Source organism: Morchella importuna (genome assembly GCF_003444635.1).
Source record: "Morchella importuna strain M04M26 chromosome Unknown Morimp01GS004, whole genome shotgun sequence".
NCBI classification, from domain to species: Eukaryota; Fungi; Ascomycota; class Pezizomycetes; order Pezizales; family Morchellaceae; genus Morchella; species Morchella importuna.
This window is the reverse complement of record NW_025763401.1, coordinates 946,369-963,336: the sequence shown is the minus strand read 5'-3', so window position 1 is coordinate 963,336 and position 16,968 is coordinate 946,369. Positions and strand designations below refer to the sequence as shown.

At 50.0% G+C, this 16,968-nt stretch overlaps 5 protein-coding genes across 5 annotated transcripts; 1 reads left to right on the top strand and 4 right to left on the bottom strand.

Annotated features, from left to right (window-relative positions):
• Positions 1-9: 9 nt before the first annotated feature.
• LAJ45_02398 (uncharacterized protein) lies at positions 10-744 on the bottom strand (the record flags this gene model as incomplete). Its single annotated transcript, XM_046111989.1, has 1 exon — positions 10-744. One exon carries the CDS (start codon positions 742-744, stop codon positions 10-12), a length of 735 nt encoding a protein of 244 aa, XP_045974889.1.
• A 3,200-nt stretch (positions 745-3,944) lies between these two features.
• On the bottom strand, positions 3,945-5,808 carry LAJ45_02397 (uncharacterized protein; the record flags this gene model as incomplete). The annotated part of the gene is made up of 3 exons (XM_046111988.1): positions 3,945-4,328; positions 4,410-5,642; positions 5,773-5,808. The coding sequence occupies 3 exons, from the start codon at positions 5,806-5,808 to the stop codon at positions 3,945-3,947; spliced, it is 1,653 nt and encodes a 550-aa protein (XP_045974888.1).
• A 7-nt stretch (positions 5,809-5,815) lies between these two features.
• On the bottom strand, positions 5,816-7,954 carry LAJ45_02396 (uncharacterized protein; the record flags this gene model as incomplete). The annotated part of the gene is made up of 2 exons (XM_046111987.1): positions 5,816-6,045; positions 7,207-7,954. 2 exons carry the CDS (start codon positions 7,952-7,954, stop codon positions 5,816-5,818), a joined length of 978 nt encoding a protein of 325 aa, XP_045974887.1.
• A 1,029-nt stretch (positions 7,955-8,983) lies between these two features.
• Positions 8,984-10,930, bottom strand: LAJ45_02395 (uncharacterized protein; the record flags this gene model as incomplete). The annotated part of the gene is made up of 2 exons (XM_046111986.1): positions 8,984-10,030; positions 10,097-10,930. 2 exons carry the CDS (start codon positions 10,928-10,930, stop codon positions 8,984-8,986), a joined length of 1,881 nt encoding a protein of 626 aa, XP_045974886.1.
• A 3,626-nt stretch (positions 10,931-14,556) lies between these two features.
• Positions 14,557-16,841, top strand: LAJ45_02394 (uncharacterized protein; the record flags this gene model as incomplete). The annotated part of the gene is made up of 3 exons (XM_046111985.1): positions 14,557-15,214; positions 15,275-15,354; positions 15,414-16,841. 3 exons carry the CDS (start codon positions 14,557-14,559, stop codon positions 16,839-16,841), a joined length of 2,166 nt encoding a protein of 721 aa, XP_045974885.1.
• Positions 16,842-16,968: the final 127 nt, after the last annotated feature.

Below are 16,968 nucleotides of genomic sequence, written 5' to 3'. Positions count from 1 at the left end.
CGTGCTTAACTACTGCAACTCCACAGCTCCCTCCGGAACTCCTTGCATACTCCTCAACCTCTTTGCGAAAAACTCCATGATTGGTCTTGCCTCTTCCCTACTCTTCATCATCCCATCACCATCCCTGCCGCCCCACTTGACGACCTTTACAAAGTCAAATCTCTCCTTCATCTTTACCTCTACAGATTTATCGATAACCGAGTTCTTCTCGGCACCCAATAACAATACCGGCGTTGCACTCTTGAGCCCTCCAGCCTCGAGCTTCTCCAAATCGGACGGCAGCGCACCTCCGATCGAGATCGCACCACCATACTCGATGCTCTTATTCCCCGCTGGAATATCAACCGCCACCATCCCGCCCTGCCCAAAGCCAAGAAAAAAGATGCTCCTAGGATTCCAACCACACTTCTTTACCAGTGACTCGTCCACAACCTCCCTCAGGAGCTTCCTTGTTCTCTTAAACCCGCTGTCACCATCGAGTCCGCCAGTCGACTGATCAAAGATGATATCGTCGCCCCAATGGAATCCATTGATATCGAACGGTAGTGGTGTGGGGCCCTTGATAGCAAGACATGCTGTCTCGGGGAGGTTCAAGTTTGTGCCTAGAGCTGCGAAGGGTTCATGGGTATCGCCGAGGCCGTGGAAGAGGATGAGGATGTTCTGCGCAGCTTTGGCAGGAGCTTTAAGCGTGTAGACTAGTCCCGAGGGGAAGTCGGAAGACTCTGGAAGGCGGTGAGTAGACATTGAAGCTTTTTTTCGTAACGAGTGATAATGTCGTAATGAGGCTCGGGGAAAGAGAGGTCATTGGGTATCCCCGCGGCCGCTGTTCAGGGTAACGCCAATGATTAACAAGAAAAACAAGCCAAAAATAGCTTATTGATTTTTATCACTAAGAAAGATTTATTATAGACACAAACAAAATTAATTATCATTAAATAAAATTTATTATATACATCAAAAATTGATTAAGGTTAAGAAACCCTAACCCTATGGGAACCGCCCAACCGTAGCTCGGAAAGCCATCCCAATTATCTCTTGGAATAGGAACAGGGGGCTTGGAGGAGTTTGGGAAGCTGTTGAGATATTGATGGTGGAGTCTCCATCAGAGGAAGACTGTATCATGCCCCCCGCCCAACAGCAGGAAAAACAAAAAGAAACTAGTGCCTCGTCCCCTCAATCCTAAGCCCGGACAGCCGAGAACGGTGGTGGTGGAGCTTCCAAGGAGCGAGGGCAAGTAGGAGGAGAAAAGGACTCCCGCGGTGGTGGAGAAGTCGGGACGTAGCTTCGACAGGAAAGAAAGTGGACGGTGAAAGAGATCCTTTAAATTTATAGTGACTACCTGCCAAGACGGACACTGGGGTAAGGATCAGATCGAGTACATGTAGCTAATTAGGGCAAGAAACAACGTTAACAATTATATAATTACATTATACATAGGTGTAGGTTTAATTGTGCTGCCCCATCCACGAAAATCCCAACCAAACGCGAGATAGGATAGCCCACGAATACTGGAGCTCTTTCAGGATATCAATGAGCTCAAATAGTAGAGCTCCAAAGCTCACATAGAGTCTGGTAAAGGTCTCTAGGAGGAGCTATCAAATGGAATCATTTTGGTTTTCTTGAATTGCGAGTTGAAACCCTAACCCTGGTATTCTCGAGTGATAGTTTATGATTGGGCTCTTTTTTTTTTTGTTTAATTCATTAATTGCATGCAACCTTACAGTTATGGCGATAACCCCAGAACTACCCCACTAGCTCCCGGCCACGCCTAGTGAAGGGTATTCGGCAAGCTAGCAAACATCCACCGCCATCTACGAAAATAAAGAAACGAAAAGTAACTATCTAGCTCTAATTTGACTCTGTCTCTCCTTCCGTCCTTCCTTCTGGGGCCAAATATAAACCCTTCGTACCCTGAATAATCGTCTAAGTATCTATGTATCCAGTGTGGGAGCCCGACTGTGCCTGTTCTGTCGCTTATTATGATTGTGGCTCTAATGATCCAACTGACCCGAGAAACCCCTATCTATGTATATATTGGGATCTTTTCTATCAGCTAAACGTAGTTTCTGAACTTGAGAATAGCTCACCAGCTTAGTACCCACCGCGGCCAATACCCAGGCCTACCCCCCCAACCCCCGCAGAAGAAAGCATACGAACACGTCCCATGCTCTGTATTTCCCATTGCTATACTCCCTCGTCCATCCGAACCTGGTGCAAATTCGTTCCATAAAACCGAGAAAAGTGCAAAACCGAGGCCACAGAGAGAACCGAAGAAACGAAGTAGCCACTCCACCCAGCAATGACCAAAGGGCCATACGGGGACCAGTTTTATAACCCAACCCAGTCCTATCACTCAGCTCAGTCTTGCCTTTGAACGTCTAGATGGGTAGAATCCAGGGTTAGGTGTGATAAAACTACTAGATTGAGTTTTTGCCCTGCTCTTTTGGCCGGCATCACAGCTCGCCTGATAGAGATAGTATAAGTAGTTATCTGCAATCAGCCGTTGCGTTCAAATACCATTTCCCGCCCACAGCACACATGGGCGAGTGGTCTACCGGTTAGCACTCGCCTTCCGGATACACCGTGTGGTTGTGCCAAGTTGTACCTGTCGAAGGTCCATGGTTCAATCCAGGGGTGGGGGTAGTAGACATGGCGGCTGCCATCAATGTACCTTTTGTTCTTTTTATCTACACCATACCAAGTGTATCATTTCTACAATACTCACGCTCCTTCATTTCTTTTTTTTTGTGCTGAGGATTTCATTCGGACTGGCGAAGAAGACGCACCCGTCGGTGTCTTTTCTGTGTGGTACCTGCATGTAGTGCAAGAACAGCGACCCTAATCGAGTTTAGTAGGCCTCTTACCAGTTCCGCACCTGCAGCCGCCAAAACATAAGCCCCCTCATTCAATTCACTATAGATATCGTCTGGTAGATTTCATACGGTATCCAGTCGGTTGGTGGTAAAAGTGACATTTTGCCCCCCCTCCCCCCCCAACTCCCTCCCACTACGGACTATGGCTGTACTATGTAGCCAGTACTCTCCCGCCCCTCCACCCGTCCACTCCCCTCCTTAATTCCCCAAGAATCTTCCACTACCATGCAAGATACGCCTCCACATCCCCCCGCGGAGGGCGCTTGGGACATCCAACCTCGATGGCCGGATCACGATATATCACTCGTATACAGCCAACAGACAGCCACCTTCTCTCTACACCATCCACGCCAACAAACAGAACCCGTTGTATGTAGTAATTTCTTTACTTTACATAAAAAATAAAAAATAAAGGCGTGTGCGTGTGTGTGCGTGTGTGTGTGTGTATGTGTGTGTAGGGAGTGGGGTGGATAGAGGGTGTTCATACGACAATATCACTCTCTTGATCTAGTCCTAAGAATAACAACACAACAGAGAAAGAAGAAGAAGAAAAAAAAGAACCGCTACTGAAAGTATTTTTTTCAAAAACCAAGACCAAAACCAAAAGGCCTTCTTGGAACACAAACCGCAAAACACACTAGAAGGACAAACGCATAAGATGCAAAACAGGCCAGGGGAATACGAAAAAAGAAAAAACCCAGGTAAAAGACACGCGCGCACACACACACAGAAATAAAGATGAAGAAGAATCCGAATACAGTCCAATACAAGATGATGACTCCGCCGCCAGTTTGGTTTTTGTACAAAAAAGGAGATAAAAATGGCGAATGACACAAAATGAAGAAGGTTAATAACAAAAAAAAAAAAAAACCAATAGGCCCCAAAGAAAAAGACAGAGAAAAAAAACCGGTCGAAAAAAAAAAAAACGCACACAACAATGATAATACCCATGCCATAAGAGAAAACGAAGAGAAAGCTAGACGGATGATAAAATAACCAACACAAACCAAAAAAAAAAAAAAAAAAAAGTCCCCCATCAACATTTTTTAATACCAACTACATTCTCATCCTCTACTCCTTCGGCCCCTTCCTCGCAACACCTGGCACAGGCACCGTTTTCCCCGCAACCCTCGGCACCGGCACCGTCTTGCCCGCCACGCCGCCCACAACCTTCTTAATCTTCGGCTTTGTGACCTTTTTCACCACGGTCCCACCACCACCACCACCGTCGCCAGTAGTAACTGTTGTTGTTGGAGCAGTTGAGTTTGCGGCGGCTTTCTTGCCCGATCCGCCAGTTCCGAGTTTTGGTTTCCGCTGCTTTGGCGTTGCGCCCTGGCTCGACGAGGAGGTGACCATGGGGGCTGCGGAGAGCGGACCTGTGAGTGGTGTGGGCGGTTTGGGGGGGAGCGACTTGTGTGTTGTTGGTGGCGATGCGTGGGGTGCGGGTGAGGATTTCTATATATGTAGCTGTTAGTATGATATAACAACCAGGAAGGAAAAAAGAAAGAAAGAAAAAAAAGAAGCTATATAACATACCCTAATTGTCTCTCCCTTCTTACTGCTCGTCCCACCAGGACTCGGGCTATTTGCGCGGTTCTTGAACTTGCTCAGCTGGCTCTTCTTCGGGCTGTCCAACGTGGTCGACTTCTCCCCCCCTCCCAGCGCCAGCTTCTGCTTCTTCAGCGGCGGCGCCTTCGACAATTGCAGTGTGATAGCCTCCCTACTCTCCTCCCCGACCGCTGTCGCCGCCGCCTCTACCTTAGCGGCCAAAGTCTCCGCCTTCCGCTTCCGCTTCTTCTGCGTCGTCGGCTCCTTGGCCAGTATCGGTGGTGGCAGCGGCGTCAACGACGGCACATCAATCGGCTTCGTGGGCGTCTCCGGCATCGCCAACAACCCCTTATCCTCTTCCGGCGGCACCGATCCCACCTTTAAAGCTGCGGCGGCGGCAGTAGCCTTCTTCTTTTTCTTCTTTGGCGTGGGCACGCCGCTGCCAGCAGCCATCTCCGTCACCGACGCCGCAAAGATCGGTTTTGACGATATCACCGGCGTCGCCGGTGGCGGCGGGACCGCCACCTCCTCGAGCGGGACGGGGCTCTTGCTCTTCTTCTCTGGGCTAGCCTTGCGACTCGCCGTCTTGCTGCCCTGAGCGGTGGTGGCGTCCGCGGCGCTAAGCATGGGGCTCCCGGCGCCGCTTCCCGAGTTGCTGTTATTCATCTTCGCCATTGCCGCGCGGGAGCTCTTTCGGCCGAGGCCCAGGCATTTTTCAAGATGCTTTGCAAAGCGATTCGGCGGCACCTTCTCCTTGTCGCAGCAGGGGCACTTGAAGTAGACCGCGGCGCCCTTCTTTCCGTTCCCGGGCGCGATGGCGACGGCAGCGGCGCCATCCTCGGCGGGCGAGTCGGCAGACTTGTTGCTGTCGCCCTTCTTGTTGGCGGCGTTCTCCTTGACGGTGGGGAAGGGGTTGCCGTAGATGTCGTGGAAGGGCGCGTCCTGGAAGGGGAGGCGCGGGCAGAACTTTTTCTTTTGCGCGGCGGCGGTGGTGGTCTCGAGCGTGTGCGCGGTGTGCTGCGGCAGGTGGCAGCGCGAGCATATTATCTCGGCCGGGACGACCGCGAGCGGGTTTGCGGTTGCGGCGGGCGGCGGGGAGCCGTCGGTGGTGGGCGGGTGCAGATGCTGCTGCTTCGTACGGAGGAGCTTCTCGGAGCGGTGGGATTGCAGGGCAATGTCGTGCGTGATGTTTGCGAGAAGGTCGGAGAATATCGAGAGAGACTGGATCAGGCGGGGGGCAGCGTTAGTACCTGCGCACTGGGGGGGAGGGCGGACAGAGATACAAAGGGGGGGGGATGGGAGAAGGCAGAGAGGGCAGAGAGGGGGAGGAGAGGAGAGAGAGGGCTCCCACCAGGCCGGCGAGGGAATTGGGGGTGACGCTGTTCATGTCAGAGTCATCTCCGCTGGAGCCAGACGGGCTTGACGAAGCCATTACGGCGAGAGAGCGTCTGCCTGCGTGTATCGAAGCTGTCAATGATGTTCTTCTCCTTCTTCTTCTTCTTCTTGTTCTCCTTCTTCTTCTTCTTCTTCTTCTTCTTCTTCTTCTTCTTCTTCGGTGTCTTTCCCTTCTTCACGGTGTCGAGATGTCTCGAGAGAGAGTCGATGTTGTTTCGTCTGTGCTGTCCTGTTCGTTCTGCTCCGTGGCGCTGAGCACAGACAGAGCTCGCTCACTCACCCGCACGTGACAACGCGGGTCTTCAGCCGGAACGGTTCTGCGTGCGCTGATAGCTCACTGAGAGCCCCCGCGGTGCGATGCCGAGTGCATGTATTTGTATGGGGGGGGAGCGATGGCCGGGCGCGTGTGTGTGAGTGGAGCAGAGGGGGGGCCAGCTGCAGCGGTCGGGGGAGGGGAGGGGAGGGGAGCTGGACGAGTGAGAGGAGAGAGGGGGGGGGGGGGGGGAGAGAAGAAGAGAGAGAGAGAGAGAGAGACCGAGTGTGAGAGAGAGATGGAAGATATTAGAGAAGATGAAGAAGAAGAACAGAAAGAAAGACTGCGCTGTCAAGCAAAAACACTCCTGGAAATGAAAGAGCCTCAGACGAAATTATGCTTATGTAAGATCGGCGCCGGCGATCTTGATAAGGGAAAGCTGGTGATTAGTATCGTCTATCTACAGTACATGTATGTATTGTATATCTGCAGGATCAGGGCGTGTGGGCGAGAGAGAGAGAGAGAGCGAGGATGTATGTGCTCTCTCTGGCTAAAGTCCCGCGCGGGGCAATTGATGACCGTGTAATTCGAATCTGCAGCCCATGGAAAGATCGGGTGCTCATTGGGCAGGAATCGCATCATGGGCCATCACTCGGTCGGTGTGATCAGACGTATGATTATGATTGACCGTGGTGGGGCCAATGATATTTGATGGCGATGCTGATGCTGGAGAAGGCTGCCTGCGTAGAGGACGGTGGGCAGGCAGTACAAGGCTACATGTACATATGTTACGGTCACACTGCCTGGAGTGCAGTGTGTATGTGCAGCTCTGTGGTTCTCTGTGTGCTCCCTCGGGCGTGTTAATAGCATCTTTAATTAATTAATTGCAATTGCATTGAGAGGCATGATGTTTATTGAAATTATTGTACAAGAAAAGAAATATGTATCCACGCCTCCGTTAAACGCTCGCCATTGCATAACCCAGCCAGCCAGCTGCTACTACAGCTAAAAGTAGCCATGAATTCTTATAAAACCGTAAAAAAGGGAAGAGGGACAAAAAAAAAAAAAAAAAAAACAGAAACCCGAACCCAGAACCCCGAACCCCGAAAACTCCACCCCACCCCCCCCAATACTCACCCCTCCAACCCCCTCCCTCCCCCACGCCCTCCCCGTCCGCCTCCCCCTTCGCCGCAAACGCAATCGCATCCCCCACCCCAATCCTCCTCCTCACAACCCTCGCCCCCGCCGGCCTCAACTTGCTATAATACCCCTTCACCACCTCGCCCGTATCCACATCAAACCCCCTCCTCCGATACCACTCCAGTGCCTCCGTGTTGGCCTCCCACACATGCGCATACACCTCCTTACACCCCATCTCCACCGCCGCCCTCAGCACACTCGCCACCAGCCGCGTGCCCACCCCCAGATGCCGGTACGGCGACAGCGTGCACAGCGTCATAATATATATCGCTCCCCCGGTCTGTATCCCCCCCTCCTCCTCCTCACCGCCTGCCCCCTCCCCGTCCCCCTCTACCCCCTCCACCACCTCCTGCGGCGGCGGAGCCGGCAGCTCAAGCCGGCAGCGCACCCCGCCGACAGTGACGCCCGGGTCCTCCTGCTGCTGCAGCTCGCCGTCGCCGTCGCCGTCACCGTCAGTAGGCGGTGGGTCCGCGGGGGTCACGTTATGCAGCCAGACGGCAAGGCGTGTGAGGCGTGTTGTGGTGGGCGAGGCGAGGATGTCGTTGTAGAAGGACTTGGGATAGTTTATGGGCAGGAGCAGGCTGTTGAGCCGGCGGAGGGAGGCGATGTTTTGCGCTGTGGGCGGGCGGAGGACGATGTGTTCGTTGGGGAGGTGGTGGGAGGTGGTGCTGGCCTGCTGGGCCATTTTGCTTGTGGCTTTGGGGGAGGGGGGAGGTGGGAGTGTGGTGAGAGTGTGGTGTGGTGTGTATGTAGTTATTCGTGTAATTAGAATTGGAATTGGAATTGGAATTGGAATTGGGTACAGAGAGTGAGTAGAGGCCGTGTGGGAAGGTGTAGCTGATATCACGGAGGTCGTGGTGTATCAATTGAGATGGACGGCGTAGATAAGGTATATATGCCCGTTCTCGTGCACACGAAGGTAGAAGAATCAGTTCAGCCCGTCTGGCATCGACCTGGAGCTAGATCGAGCAGAGAGCAGAGAGAGAGAGCCTATTAATAACCAGACATCAGCGGGTAAGTACAGACACATATATAAGCTACATGTATGTCGATATTGTTTCCTGGCAAATCCATATTTGTTTATTTATTGCGGGGTCGCTGTTGTCAAGCGGGGTAGAATTGAGGCTGAGAGGTGGTGAAGAATGGGGCGGGACGGGAGGGGAGCGAGGGGGGTGGAGTGAGGGGGGCTGCTTACAGTGGAACATATCCAGGGCAGGGCAGGGCGGTCTTGCCTTGGGATGGTTTTATCCTGTGGGCTCGGGAGTCAGAATACCTACATGTACATACTCTGCGTCAACACCATGCATGCGCACACACGTGGGTACATGATCTGCACTGTATGGGCGTGACGTGACTGGGAAATTCAATAGTAGACATGGAGAATATGTAGAATGGAGAACTGCTATACCCCCTCCATGCAGCTGCAGGCTGGTGAGAAATATCCTCACAGAAGGCACAAGGATTACAGCCAAAGTCATATGTTCATTCAATATATATGCAAGGATACCCTCTCAAGCAAGTAGTGAAATTCAATTTACCAGTTCAAACGCCTGTCCCATCCATCTCTGAGAAGCAATGTCAAGACCACCCTAATAAGATACAATTAAAAGCAAAGAGACAATAGGAAAAGAGGCAAAGGGGCAACTAATGGCCAGTGAACTTTCCAGGCTCAATCTCGACCAAATAGCAGAGTCCAAAGTGCATATTATGTTCACTAAGCTTCAGCCTCGACCTCGGCTGAGGAAGTGGTACTTGACGAGCTCAACAACTCCAACTCGTCAGCTATTGAAGCTGGGACTTCCATGCCCTTTCCTTTCACCTTTCTACGTCTAGCGCCGACAGCAGGCTTCTTGGTCACCGAGACACTGATCCACTCCTCCTCTTCATCCTCCTCCTCCTCCTCCTCCTCCTTCTCCTCCTCCTTCTCCTGTTTTGGTGCCTCTTCACACTTGGTAGGCTGAGAGGACCCGGAGGACTTGGTGGATTTGGTGGATTTATCATCATCATTCTCATTATCGTCAGTCGTCTCCTCTTTGGCTTCCAAAGGTTTCTTCTCTTCGAATGGATTCTCGTCCGCTTTCTTCTCTGGTACTGTGGTTTCGGGCAATGGATCGCCCTCTTCGGTGTAGTTCCACATGAGACCCAGCTCCCCTCTATATGCAGCGGTTCCCCAGATAGAACCCAACACACCAGGTACGAGGTATAGCAATGCTGGCTGCGCGTGCTTGAAAACATGCATTACCATCAACGTTGCAATCATGCCCGCAATATATCCATAGATGCTGGACCAGAAGTACTCTTTTCCAAATGCGGTGCCCTCAACACCACCCCAGAAACGCTCCCCAAAGATACCAGTAACTTTAACGTATCGTGGCTTCGTCAGAAGAACAAGTTCCTCCTCGCTCATGGTTTTTCTACGCTTGATGTCGTGTCCGTCACTGTCTGCAATCTCATCCACGGCCGACTTCTCCATCCGTTCCAAGTTTGCTCTACGCTTAGATTCATAGAACCTCCAAAGATCCCAACGAAGTGCCATAGCGACTACGAGCCCTGGAATTACGATATCACCAAGTCCAAGCATGGCCAACGCTGCTTTTCCATCTTTAGTTACTCCGGGGCGCGGGAACAGTAGCTTGATGGGGACATCCAAGTTCGTAGCGACTGTAACCATGAGTGGCGTGTAGAAAACGAAGAAAATATCGTAGAAGAAAAGGGCTCCGAGGAGGATACTGGCAGTCTGGAAGGTAGTAGGTGAAATCAACTGCGACAAAGGATATTAGTAAAGTTTGGGACGAACTATTCATGAGAATCTTGGCTCAAAACGTACCTGCACAGCTCCATAAGAAAATGAAACTCCCATAGTGTTAGATAAAGTCCAATGCTTTCCTCCAAGAGCGTAAGCCCCAACGACCATCAAGCCTGATACCAAGCCAACCAGATCGCCAACCCAAAATCTTTTCTTGATATTTTGGCTCCAGCCCTTTGACTTGATAACCAGACACCATCTCATTCCAAGTGTGCGCCTCAGCGCCCAGGTTGGTCTCCAGAGGCTCTTGGGCAAAAAGCACAATCTTCCACACGGATTCTCCTTCTTGGAGTCGCTATCCTTGGCCTTGTAAGAATTGTATCCCGCAACATAAATCTTGCCATCAGCCGAGCGGAAGCGCCGGGGAAAGATATATGAGATTGAAATGCTCAAGAGATCCGAGGTAGTCTTCCCAACAGCAAATACACCCATGACCGAAAAGTACCATGTCATGATACGAGAGAGGATACTGGGGTCGTTCAAAAACTTGATGATAAGGAAGAGACCCCCGAGAACAACACCAGCAGTGACTGGGAACATCAAAGCATCTGTGGCAGTCAGATTTTCGATGGGCGATGCCGAGGCCTCGTCATCCTCGTCCTCATCGTCTTCGAGAAGGTCGTCGTCGGTTTCCTGTCCGTTACGAGACTTGCGGACCTGAGCAGGAGAGAGTGTGTTTGCGGGGCGTTTGAGGGAAGCATGGGCACCGGTGTAGATGGGCAGGACGGCGGCAACGATGAGATGAAGATAGGTTGGGATAAACGGGATAACTGTAGGGCCGTTAAACAAGATAGCTGCGATGACTCGAGCCACAAGTGAGGTGTCGCTCTGTTGAGCAGCGGGGGGATTATCCATTATTATTTTCTGACAATTTATACAATAGTTGTTGTGATGGGCGTTTGTGTTTGTGGTTGTGTTGTGGTTGTGATGATGTTTGTTCTTGGATGTTTGACGCCTGTCTTTGTGTGTTGAGTCCAGCAGACGTCGTTGTCGAGAAGAGGGAGCTTTGAAGAGGACACGCGATGGGATGGGCTTTATGGAAATTCAGGTTTAGGGTTCTTCTAGCAAAAAAGAGCTTTACTCTAAAGATGCGGGGCTGAGTAGAACATAGAATTATCTAGAGGCTATTCATGGCATATATTTGCTCGGAGAGAGCTCTCTCTCTCATCATCATCATCATTATCGCATTTTGCCTATGCCTTCATCCGAATATCTGCTTGAGAGTTCTAGTTAGCCCTTTATCCAAAGCTTCTGTGCCTGTGCTTTATTTAGCACCCATAGCTTCTTTCTCAATCCCGTGCCCCGATCTGCGCCCCGCCTTTAAATTCCCCGTCCCCCCGTTTCCCCTCCCCCGTCCAGCCATACAGTATGCGTATCAGGGACCGCTTGCATCCGAAAATGGCGACGCCAAACAACCGAGCAGCCCTCCCAGCTGTGATCTTCAGGGCCTGCTCTGATCTGGGACTCTGGGTGCCTTTGGCGTCCCCTGTCCCCCATTGGTAGCACAGATAGTAGCCCCAGAGCTTCGCGCAATACAGCAAGTACCAACTAAACAGCTCCGTCTATATGTTGGGGGATTAGGGCATCTTCATGCCCGATAATACAATACCACACAGCTCTCCCTGAGCTCGTAAGTGCCTACATGTATTCATTCATCCACCCAAATTCTCAGGGTTAGGGCTTGGAACCCAAGATCTGGTGCACGTGCTGCTCCCCTGACGATTGGTTAATCGCATGATAATCAATCATGAGCCAGAGGAAGCACAGTACCTACCCGGGGCAGGTAAAAAGTACCGGACAATGCAAGTTTTGTCTCTGGGCTTTTTTTTTTGCAGTAGTTCACGCCTAGCACGCGCGCCCATTGGTGAACCAAAAACCTGCATTGTCCGGTACTTTTGCCTGCACCGAGTACAGCGGTGGGTAATAAGTCATCAGACGGAACACCACCAAAATACGCGTTTGCAGGCAAAATTGTGGCCAGGTCGTCCGATGACTTATTACCCACCGCTGTACATGTAGTGACATGCATGTACCATCTTATCTAATCTACTCTCTTTAGTAAATCTATTGGGGATTTGCTTGTAACACACCGAAGCCTCTCCGGTGCACAACTACATGTACCTTCCAATTGATTAAATACATGTAGATGGTCCAAAGATTAATCCAGACCCTCATCAAAGTTCTTTGAAACCCAGGGAGATTTTGATCCAATTGATTGTGAAGCTCAACGAAACAATAATCTAGCTACGCAGGCGTTTTTACAAGCTGCTCGACTCCCAATTACAGTTACAGTACCAGTTGACCAAACCAATCGTAAGTCTACAGAGAAAGCCTTGATGGTTTAGTTCAAGACTTGGTATAACTACATATATACTCTCTACGCCTAGCATTTTTGTCAATTTCAAATTTAAGGTCACGGGGGCTGTCTTTTCTTTGTTTCTATCAGTCATTGACGCATCTACAAGCTCGAGGCGAGCTTGACGTACAATTTTCTACCTGAAAGAAGTTCTCAATGCCTCTTTATTCTTCATTTCTGGGCTTAGCTTAGCTTCAAACAAGGGGGGCAATCAAAAGGGATATTGCTAGAAGAGCTTATAGTGCCATTCTCTCAAACCCTCAGCACTTTTGTTTTTGCTCCTACCCCCAAATAGACTGTTATTTATCTGTGAGATTCAGACATAGGAGAACTTCACTGCTTCCTGAGGTTTCCCGAGCTCAAAAATATTGCGTGACAAGTTACGCCTCTGTAATAAACTTGACCACATGATACGTAGTGAGCCGAATAATACGAGGGACACTCATAAAGAGTCGCCCAACCCGTCACTCGTGTATGCACTTGCATACAGATGCCCCAAGCCCACGACATCTGAATACCCCTAATAGACATAAGTCCTTGTCCATCACCAGACAAGCACCTGCTCCTCGAGTCTTCGTCGACTTACAACGTGCTTCCGACCTTAGCATAAAGACTTGAGCTCCAGTTTCAGTTGGGAGGTTGTGTTTATGCACTTCCATGTGATTTGACGAGACTTCTGAGACGCCTTTCCCGCCAAACCGCTACCCCCTATTCGTAGTGTGTTCCTGGGAATGCTATATTGCTATAAAAACTGGTAATCGGTGACATTTGACGTCAGTTACGGATGGAGTCTAGAAGAAAGTACAATATATCGACTTGAATAAGACCTCGCGTGACATTACTGGTAGCTAAAAGCCGTCAGCTGCGCATCTGGAAAGGGTGGCAGGCATTCAGTCGAAGGCGGCGGCGAAAGAGAGGAGCCTGTGGCGTCAATGATTGCGTGACATTTTTTGATTTTTTGCTGCCAGAAGGTACAGAGGGTAATCCATCTCTGAATAGTAAACGGACTGTCATGAGACATGTCAGTAAAGATACCGCAACTACAATCATGTTACATGCCGCCGAACGCCAAAAACCACACTAGGCCAATTGTTCCATTGCGGTTGAAATGCGTGTCCACTAGGAAAGAACACCGGTCTAACCATCACCAACCCCCACTAATATCCCCACTAATACCATAGAAACATTGCAACCATACCCAGCCCAGTAGTAGCGTTGTCTTCCCCGGGGTTGTGTCAGGAGATGAACCTCATCTTGTGTTAGTCTTTATCATGGTAAACCTGGAGAAAATGAGCGCCGCGCTCGCCTTTTAACTCCATAAAAGTTAATCCGTGTCATGGCCTCGTGATGTCGTAATAAATAAATTCTCCGCGAAACTATTCCCCGTGAAGTTCCGACTTTGTACAAGTGAATCCCTACCGGATGATCCGGAAAATCCCAACTCTAGACTTGTCCCTGTCGAGCCCTTGGCACCTTTGAATGGGTGAAAGGCACTGCTGCTTCGAAAAGCAAAAACACCATAGCTGTGAAAAAAAATCAATTATTTGCCCTGCATAGCCGGAATGTCTTTAAAGATCACACAGAATTGAGGGGTATGTATTAGAGATAAAGCAAATACCCAGGTCATTTTCTGCAGGAACAATAAATAATGGCAAAGCTAGTAAACTTCCCCAAACCATAGAGATAGAGATTTTCCGAGTTTCCGCGCCTGTTCCGTAGTAAAACATGTCAAGAGAAAACCGTGACATTAGATCCCTGCCCTTGCATGGCATGGCATCGAATCCTCTCCTATTGGTACCACACCTCAATCTGGTCCACCCTCATCCCATCACATCTCAACAACCTCTACACAGTAGCGAACAGTAGGTAAAATCGGAATATCCAAAAGCAAAGTTCGCCCCCGGTCAATTAAATCTTCAGATCGAAACTGATACCCCCGTCGCGTCCCAACGGCCATTGCCCCCTAGAACAATACTTCCCGGCTTCAATTGTTGTTCTTCCGGCCCACTCGCAAATCTTCCGGCACGACCTTGTTTTTAATCTTTGCCCACAGTACCTATTCCCGGCTTGTCTGAAAATCCCTCGTAGAGCCAGGTTCTAGGAGCAAGCGTTAGGGACCCCGCCGATGACGGGTCCTCCCACGCCCAATGTTGCTGGACCCCCAGCCCGGTTCCGTAGCGCCCCTCACTTACCTCATACCTCCTCGCACAAAATCACAAGCAACGCGATTAACTCAGTCTCTACCCCTCATTGTTCGCCAAGTTCAGATGCTAAAATCAAGGACAATTTAAGAGTGACACCCTTCCCAGCCACCGTCTCACCTTCTATATATTTCCCCACATCTCTCCCCAGCCTGCGACTGCTATCATTAGCCCTTCTTCTTATCGCTTTAGGGCTCCAGTTCTTTCACAAACCTTTTATAGACGTTCTTCCCCGTCCCACCTCGAGACTCAAACCTACCCCTACACGACTTGTTCCCCAAGAAATATTTGGAAGTAAAAGTACCTCGGCAGCCTCCTCAACTCCAGAAACCGTCCCAGAGAATATATCGGGATTTGCGATTTGCGGACCTCAGAAGAATTATCAGAACGATCCGGATCCTGAGATATATTCAGACATCCCCCACCAAACATTCGTCCGCAAGCTTGAAACTTCTTCTGTAGAAAACAGCCACATGGGAGGAAACATGACGTTGATCGAGAAGGCAAAGTCTATTGCTGCGGAGTTTGAGTATACTCCAGAGCAAGCTAGAGCGGGTGTCAAGGAGTTTCTCCGATTGATGGGTAAGCTCCAAAATGGTCTATGGTAGTGATAGTGTTAAACTAATTCAATTATTTTTAAAGACGTTGGATTAAGCAATGATGGCGAAGCTATGACAATGATCCCGACCTACGTTACTAAAGTTCCCAATGGCACAGAAGAGGTAACACTTCCATATTTTTAACACAATCTCTTTCTCGCCGTCTCTAACTATTTCTCTAGGGTGTGTACCTTGCTGTTGACCTTGGCGGTACCAATTTCCGTGTTTGTTCTATCACTTTGAAGGGCGACACAACTTTCAGCATCCAGCAATCGAAAGTTGCCATTCCTAAGGCTTTGATGGTCTCTGACTCCAAATCGCTCTTCTCTTTCCTCGCAAAGAACATTGCCGAGTTTGTTAAAGAGCACCATTCGGACCACTTCGCTGAGGATGCTACCCACCATCTCCATCTCGGGTTCACATTCTCATTCCCTGTTGATCAGAAAGCCGTCAACAAAGGATACCTGATCCGTTGGACCAAGGGTTTTGATATTCCTGATGCCATTGGGAAGGATGTTTGTGCTCTTCTCCAGGCAGAAATTGACATTCTCGGACTGCCTGTTGTCGTTGCTGCTTTAGTCAATGATACCGTAGGAACTTTGATGGCGCGCTCATACACCTCCCCCGGAAAGACTGGAACATTATTGGGAGCTATCTTCGGCACTGGTACCAATGGAGCCTACGTCGAGAAGCTGAGTCGGATAACAAAGATGACCAAGCCTGGCGCCAATGTAGGAGAGTATGATAAATCGACCGGTGAAATGGTCGTAAACACCGAGTGGGGTAGCTTCGACAATGACATGAAGGTTCTCCCTGATACCCCCTATGACCGTGCTCTTGATAAGAACAGCGTCAACCCTGGTATCCAGATGTTTGAGAAGCGTGTTTCCGGTATGTTCTTGGGTGAGATTCTCCGAAATGCAGTATTGGCCTTGAAGGAGAGCCACAATATATTCTCCACAGCCACCATCAAGACAGATTCTGCTCTTTACACCCCCTGGTCTCTTGATACCTCGGTCCTGTCATACATTGAGGCCGATGAAACTCCAAATTATTTGGTTACTCGCGAGACTATCCAGAAGGAGATGGGTGTTTATGGTACCACCGTCGAAGAAGCAGAAGCGATCAAGACAATAGTACATGCCATTGGAAAGCGTTCTGCTCGTCTTTCGGCTGTTACTATCGCTGCTATTGTATTGGCAACCGGCAAGCTTGGAAACGCTCCTAAACCAAACACCCAGAGTGCCGAAAGTTCGGATACGAAAGATCTCTCTTTCATCGAGCAGGGTATCAACGCCATCGTAACGGCTGTCTTAGGCAAACCGGATGCTGCACCATTGGTTGATGCCCCAGCTCCCACTGGCGAATCACCTGTGAAGGCTGACAAAGCCATCTCGGAGGACGATATTATTGATATCGGTGTCGACGGCAGTGTAGTCGAATTTTATCCCAATTTCGAGGGTCACTTCCGACAAGCTCTCCGAGACATCCCAGAGGTTGGAGAGGAAGGTGAGAGGAAGATTAGGATCGGAGTTGCCAAGGATGGGTCCGGTGTCGGTGCTGCATTGATTGCGCTCGTTGCTTACAAGATGATGAACAACATTGCGTAGGCGCATCTGATTAATTTATGATTTATTTTCTTTCCCTTTGTTGGACGGTGTATCTTTGTGGGATGCTTTATAAAGATCTCACTGGGCATTTTCTTTCTTTTTCTTCATATTCGAATACCGGGGCTGT